The sequence below is a fragment of the Corylus avellana genome, chromosome 1 (assembly GCF_965113065.1).
Source record: "Corylus avellana chromosome 1, dhCorAvel1.hap1.2, whole genome shotgun sequence".
In the NCBI taxonomy this organism is placed as follows: Eukaryota; Viridiplantae; Streptophyta; class Magnoliopsida; order Fagales; family Betulaceae; genus Corylus; species Corylus avellana.
Genome location: NC_142490.1, coordinates 20,548,174 through 20,555,662, shown reverse-complemented (window position 1 = coordinate 20,555,662; position 7,489 = coordinate 20,548,174). Strand labels below are relative to the sequence as shown.

General features: G+C 35.9%; 1 protein-coding gene and 1 non-coding gene across 2 annotated transcripts; one reads left to right on the top strand and one right to left on the bottom strand.

Moving 5' to 3' along the window:
- Window positions 1-3,903: 3,903 nt before the first annotated feature.
- LOC148588092 (uncharacterized) lies at window positions 3,904-5,006 on the bottom strand. Its single transcript, XM_088514055.1, has 5 exons — window positions 4,989-5,006; window positions 4,870-4,941; window positions 4,602-4,766; window positions 4,336-4,516; window positions 3,904-4,241 (listed from the first exon to the last, which is right to left on the bottom strand). Exons 1-5 carry the CDS (start codon window positions 5,004-5,006, stop codon window positions 3,904-3,906), a joined length of 774 nt encoding a protein of 257 aa, XP_088370181.1.
- A 685-nt stretch (window positions 5,007-5,691) lies between these two features.
- LOC132169389 (uncharacterized) lies at window positions 5,692-6,893 on the top strand (the record flags this gene model as incomplete). The annotated part of the gene is made up of 4 exons (XR_015911635.1): window positions 5,692-5,910; window positions 5,981-6,122; window positions 6,239-6,427; window positions 6,546-6,893. It is a non-coding gene; the product is annotated as an uncharacterized LOC132169389 (transcript).
- Window positions 6,894-7,489: the final 596 nt, after the last annotated feature.

Here is a 7,489-nt window from a genome sequence, read left to right as displayed (position 1 = left end):
TTGTGTTGGATCACACGGACGGCTGAGATGGGATATTAAGGGACTGGTTTTGACCTGTGGGAATGAGCCACGTGGATGAGGAGCCAGCTCAACTTGGCGGGTTGACACGTGCAGGTTCGCGGAAAGATAGGAAAGGAGGGAAGCTCTGGTGGTCCAAGTCCTTCTTCAGCGCGTGTACTGCAACCCCTTCCAAGTGGGTCTGTGGGTGGGTGAGCTCCTTCTTCAGCGCGTGTACTTAATTTATATATAACTGTTTCCGTTTTGCAATCGTTTTTGTGGAGTTTTGGCTCATCCAAAAGTGAAAAGCCAAACACCTTCTCCAAAATTATAAATTATACTCCATTTATTTGACGTCCACTTTCATCTAAAAAACAAAAAAAAAAAAAAATTGTTAGAAAAAAGATAATCATACTTAATTAGAGTCTGGGTTGATAATAAATTAATCAATGTTAATTCTTCCATTCTTTCAATCTACATTAATTAGGTTTTTAATTGAAATAATTAAGTTCAAGATATTCTTTCAATCCAAACTCCCTATTTTTAATTACCATTATTTGAATAACAAAAAGAAAACTAAATCCCTAATTTTACGTTGAGATTTAGTTGGTTAGGTTTTTTAAAAAAAAAAAAATTAATGATTGAGTTAGTTAGTTGAACTTGCGTTTAAAAGAAACTAAAAGGGTCAACAAAAAATATTTTCTTGAAAAATAATTTACTTGATAAAAAATAAAAAAAAACACACACACACATATATATATATATATATATATATATATATTCCATCATATTAAACTTTAAATTACAATAATGCCACGATTAGATTATGGTGAGTCATGGCGGTGATTCAGTCTAGTCCAAGTAGGGTCCTAATCGGGTCCCGGAAAAGTCTCAGCATTGGTCTGGATTGGGTCCAGAAAAAGTCTCAATGGTAGGCCGATGAAATTTTGGCGGGGTCCCAGCGATGTTCCCGGTGGATCTATCGATTTAAGAATAAGATGCTCAAAATTGAAAAATGGTTTATAGTTTTAAAATATGGAAACAATTTTATATAAATTAAATAAACTTTTTAGGTCAAACCGAAAATATTTTCCATTGACTATTATCTTACGTTGCACCAAACACCATTACTAGGTTGAGTAATATCAGAGCTATCATCCGCCGGCACACCCAGCAAACTTTCGCTTAAAGGTTTTTCTTTTGCAGATATTGTTCTCTTCAGATTGTGAGTCACCTGATCGGAAACTGCGCAAACATCTTAATTGAAGGAATAATCCAATAAATTGTCCAATTTCGATCGGTTCATCAGATTTCCAAACACCTCTCAATCTTGTTGAGGAGCTATTAAGTTCATAGCAACACTAGAGATCAGAAAAGGCCTACATATAGAACTCAATCAGATATATCCTCGAGTCCATGTAGATCTCTAATTTCCACAAAACCGATATCCACTAATTATTTGATTGCATCTTTCACTAAAAGAAAACAATTGAGGGATTTCCACACTCTGTCACTAGCTATGATCAAACTGCTCAAATTCTTGGATTATTGATGCAATATGATTGAGACAATATCTAAAATCTTATTTGAATTGTACCAAAAGATAAAGGTGCTTTTCCTTCAACTCCTCGCTAGAACAACCATCAAAAATATATACATATATATGAAAACGACAGAGCCAGGAACAAAACACCAAGAATAGCAGCTATTCTTGAATCTGTGTGTGTTGTTGGCAACTGTAGGATTGAGAAAAAGAAGTTGATGAAAATGGTGTTTGGTTGGTTGGGAAAGAAAATGGTGTTATAATATGAAAGGAGATGAATTTCTATTGAAGGAGATGGAAATATAAAGATTATTTTAGGGAAAACTATATATGGATTAAACTACATTGTTTATATTAGAAAGTTCATGATAATATAATTACGTCTTTTCCGTGGCAGGTGAAACTTGTCCTCTTCTTCTTAGTACTTTTTTTTTTTTTTTTTTTTTTTTTAAAGTCTCTTCTTCTTAATACTTGATATTGAATATGAGTGATTTTAAAAATATTTTTATGAGAAAATAGGAATAGTGAGAATAGATGTGGTTGCCTCCTGCCTTTTGCTATTTTCTCCCTACTTTTTTTTGACCATTGGCAATTGGCAATGATATATAAATAAAAAATAAAGAGAATAAGGAAGTAATGTATGAAATTCAGATTCAATATCGGCTGGAATTTGAAACAAAATTGTTGAAAACTGAAAAGGAAATAGAAAATAAATAAATGAGAAGAAGACAAACATAGTTTTTCTCATCATCACACCTCCGAGATGGGTTGCTTAATTGGCACAGTCCTCGTTGTTGGAAATTTCATAGTCATCTGTTTAATTTAACCATCATTAAAAAATAATAAATAAATAAACCATTAAAATCCATATTCATAGGTACGTATCTAATGCCTATGAATAACTAATGAAAACCACAAATAAAACCCAAAACAAAATCTAATGCACTCAAATTTCTGTCAACTCCTAAAATCTGAAAATTATAAAAATATACAAACTCTTAAAATTGAATAAAACTAGCATTTACCCCCTCAAACTACTACTCATTTGCAATCTCCTCCACAATTCCATAAAGTTGCAATGTACCCTACCAATCTACCAAACCATTTCATTTAATTTTTTTCATTAAGTTAGACGCGTAAGGTTAAATTAAGCATCACGGCCGAGTATACCCCTATATATGCCCTATACAACTATATATGCCCTTAGATTACAATGGACAGTCTTCAGAAGCAGCACGTCATTGTGGTTGACATGTGTTGTATGTGCAAAAGGAGTGGGAAGTATGTGGATCATTTTCTTCTTCATTGTGAGGCTTTGTTTATGCCATGTGAAATGTTTTCTTCAATCGGTTTGGGTTGCCTAGATGAGTAGTCGACTAATATGTTTGTTGGTAGACAGTCGGCAACACTCGGAATGTTGCTTTATGGAAGATGGTACTTCTGTGCTTTTTGTTGTGTCTTTAGAGGGAAATGAATAGTACAAGTTTTGAGGACCGCAAAAGGACTTTGAAGGATATTAAATCTTTATTTTTCAACACCTTGTATCTTTGGACATTTGCTTTTGTTTTTCTTTTGGTGATTAGTTTTCATGAGTTTCTTATTCTTTTTGCTCCTATTGGTTAATTAGGTGGCTTCTCTTGTATACTTTGTGTGTGTGTGTGTGTGTGTGTTTTTTTTTTTTCTGAATTTTTTTATGAAGCGTTAACTATAAGGGGTTGGTAGATTGGTAGGGTACAATATTGCAAATTTATGAAGTGTAAGGGAATATTGTAAATTGAGTGGTAATTTGAGGGGTAAGTGTAGTTTCACCATACTAGAATCAACAAAACCACTCAAAAAAAAAAAAAAAAAAAAAAAAAAAACCGGCTTATCACGCCTAACTACATGTTCAATAACCATTGGTTTCTTTAAGTGCATCCTTGCCTTGTTGTTTCTTTTCATTGATTGGTGCAGCAATGATGCTAGTGATGCATCCATTTTTCAGTTGCACGAGAAAAAATCAATCTCTTGAAAAGTTGGCCTTGTAATATATATATTATAAGCAATATAAACCAAGAGATCGACTCCTTGTCCCTTATATATAGTTTTTGCTTCTATCTCGCATCCTTTCGACTCATTTCAATTTCTATCTCTTTAAACTTTTCTCTTTTTTTGTTTATATTTCGATTACTTATAAATTAAAATAAATAAATAAAGTTTTCTCTAATCACGTGGTCTTCTTTTGTTTCAACTTTAACTTCATTGAAAATGACCTAATCAGACCTTATCAGTACGTTTGTTAGTTATCATATGTTCCTTTGATTTTGACTCTAACTTGGCAAGTTTTTTTATCAATATTTAGCTCACGTACGTCTAGCTTGCTTTTACTCGCGTGAGTGCAGCGGAATCTTCCTTTTAAGTTGAATGGCGTCTACTCCGACAACCTTGTCCACCTCCTTGCCACTTTTGTAAAACAAAAAGGTCGGAAACTTACGAATCCCACGGTCAACAGCCATGCCCTCGGCATTAGGGCCCTCCTCAATGTCAACTTTCAAGAAAACAACTTTCGCGTATTTCACGGCCAAGCTTGCATAAAGAGGAGATATGAAACGGCAAGGACGAGCTTTAGAGAAGAACAGGATTGCCAGACGAGATGTCGTTGAAGCTTCCTCCAACCGCTTTTTCAGTTCACTGGCAGAGTGAATAACAATAACTTGATCCCCTGTTTTCATAAACCAAAATTATCAATTATGTTTTCATAAATCAATACTTTTCTGCTATAAACTCCCGCAAATAAATGTACTATTTCCTTTTACCTTTCTCACCCTTATACTCCCTGATAGACAACAAAGAGAAACTAATATAATCTACAGGGGGTCTCCTCCAACGAGCCAAGGCTTGAAATATCTTAGTCTGGCCTCCATCACCAACATCATTGCCCTCAAAAGTTACATAATACCTACGGATATCACTAATTATTGTCACGTACAGCAATAACTGAATATTTCAGCATATATAATAAGAGAACAAATATTCGTAAGAAAAAAAAAAAAAAAAAAAAAGAAGAAAAAGAAACACCAACCTTGACAGTTCTTCGTTCTCTGCGCTTGTGGATTTGGTCGATTGCGCGCTGCGAAATTATTTTGCATCTGCGGTATTCGGATCCAGTCATTTTGCTTATATCGAGTGGTTGAATTAAACCACCCAAAAGCCTGACATCAGGAGGGATGGGGGCAACATCAAAGCCCTATAACAACCAACAGTGTGTTAATTAAAGCAATGTGTGTGTGTATATATATATATATATATAGGCGTATGAATAGTAGACGAAGCAAATTAATTTTACTTACATCACTCTTATAAACTTGTTCCCCGTAGCGGACGTGTTCTTTCTCGGTCAGACCTCCAGCTCTGCGTTGCTCCTGTCCGCCTCGATCTCGCTCTCGTCGGTGATGCTGTCGTCGCTAACACTGTCGTCGCTGTCCATCTCGTCGGCGTCGGGGTTAGGGCAAGTAGAAGCGGAATGAGTTCGCTTTTGTTGTTGTTTTCCTTTGAGAGTGCGTGAAAGAGACAGCTGACCTTTTTTCTTCTTCTCCTCCTCCTCCTCCCTCCTCTCCACCACCTTACCCCATCTCTCTCTCTCCGGGAAATCCTAGCCACCGCAGTCGCGCTAGCAATAATGAATAAAACCCTCTTATATTTTGTATTTATAGCACACGTCACCGGCAACACTTTTTTCTTTTTTCTTCTTATTATATGTAACGGTTTTTTTCTTTTGCAAAGAAATATAAGGATATATACGTTTCCAATCTATTTGAACAAATTGAAAAAATTATTATTTACAGGAAATTAGATAATTTGGAAAGCTTTTAAAAAAAATTATTTAAAATAAATAATAAATAACATATATTATTTTATTTTCATTTTCTAGAATTTTAACAAATAAATAAAAAATTTATGGATTGTTTGAAGGCGGTGGCGTACGTGTGCCATATATAAATACAATCTCAAAAAAAGGTTTCATCGTTTTTAGCGCGACTGCGGTGGTTAGGGTTTCTGCCGATAGAGAGAGAGAGATAGAGATGGGTAAGGTGGTGGAGAGGAAGAAGAAGGACAAAAGAGACGATGTCTGAAAAAGCACTCTCAATGGTAAATAGCAACAGAAGTGAAACCACAAATCTAATAACACAACCGTCACTGTTCCTGTCCCGGCCTCAGGTTCTGCTCCTCTGCGGCGATCCCCGCGCCTGAATCCTAACCCCGACGCCAATGAGAGCGACTTCTTCAATAGCGACTCTGATCAGAGCGACGCCGACAAGCCCAGGGGAAGAACTGGAAGCATGACGGACGCCGAAATGGTCCGCTACCGGGAACAAGTTTGTAAGAGTGATGCAAGTAAAATTAATTCCATTAGTCTACTACGCCTTTGCCTGCAGCTTTAACACTCGTTCGTTGTTACAGGGCTTTGATGTTGAACCCTTTCCTGAGGTCAGGGGTTTTGGTATAATTCAACCACTCGATCTAAGCAATGCGGTGTATCTCAGAAGTTTCGCAGCGCGCAATCGACCACATCCACAAGCGCCGAGAACGAAGAACTGTCAAGGTTGGTTTTTCTTTTTCTTTTTCTTTTTCTTTTTTTTTTTTACGAATATTTGTTCTCTTAATATACATGCTGAAATATTCAATTATATATATTTTCATGGTGACTTTTGTGTGTAGCCTCAAACTCCACTGAAGTTTGTGAAGATATTGAAAGCAATGCATCAGTATCACGATTTGCTGAGGTATTATGTAACCTTTGAGGCCAAGAATATTGTTGCTGATGGAGGAGGCCACACTCAGATCTATCAAACCTTGGCACGTTGGAGCAGATTCCCTCCTCTTGAAGATAACTTCTCTGTGTTGATTGTCAGGGAGTATAAGGAAGATAAAGGTGAAGGAATTAATTACATTTAAAGGAGATTAATTAATTTAATTTAGTTGATTTATGAAAATTAACATAATTTTGGTTGGTTTATGAAAACAGGGGATCGATCAAGTTATTGGTATTCGCTCTGTTAGCGAGCTGGAAACGCAGTTGAATGCTGCTTCAACGACATGTCGCCTGGCAATCCTGTACTTCTATAAAGCTCGTCCTTGCCGTTTCATATCTCCTTTTTATGCAAGCTTAGCTCGGAAGTACCCGAAAGTTGTTTTCTTGAAAGTTGACATTGAGGAGGCGGAGGCGGAGGACGTGACTAAAGAATGGAAAATTCGTAGGGCTCCCTACTTTTTCTTTCTGAAAAATGGCAAGCAGGTGGACAAGGTTGTTGGAATAGACGCATATGAACTTGAAACCAAGCTTAAACTGCACTCACGCAAGCAAGCAAGCTAGAAGTAGGTGAGCTAAATCTTGATGAACATATGAATTCTAGTGCTTCTAAGAACTTGAGTCACCAATCTATAAGCAAATTGTTCTCTCTGAGATTTTCTATTGTGCTCTCTGGTTTAGGGGGCTAGTAGGAACACACACCTATTCCCTACCCAAATCGCATAATCAAATGTAGGAATAAGTTGATTTTTGACTTGTAATGGACAATTTTTGGGATATTACAAATGATTTTTGAAAATTTTCGGCTCCCATTTTTCTTGATCATTTCTATACTCTTCAATAAGGTAATTTGTGTGTGATTGATTATGCGAAAAAAGAAAAAAGAAGAAGGAATTATTTTTCAAGTGTGGAATAGTTAAATGTGAATGTATGAGTATTATTCGATTTTTTTTTTTTAATATATGAAGTAGGTGAGCTAAATCTTGATGAGTATATGAATTATTTGTTAATGTGTTTGTGTTCAAAATAGAAAACAAAAACACAGACAACCTAGCCGAATAGGGTTGCGTTTTTGCATTTTTAACATTGAACTAGTGATGGATGGCTGTTTCTGTGCAGGCAAACGGATCGCATGAGAAGATTTTTCAGCATATAGAGAG

Coding starts and splice junctions, on each gene's coding strand:
- LOC148588092 (XM_088514055.1), bottom strand. Junction 4,767..4,869: donor AACAAGTTTATAAGAGTGAT/GTAAGTAAAATT, acceptor TGGTTGTTATAG/GGCTTTGATGTTGCCCCCAT. Junction 4,242..4,335: donor GGAGTATAAGGGTGAGAAAG/GTAAAAGGAAAT, acceptor TTATGAAAACAG/GGGATCAAGTTATTGTTATT.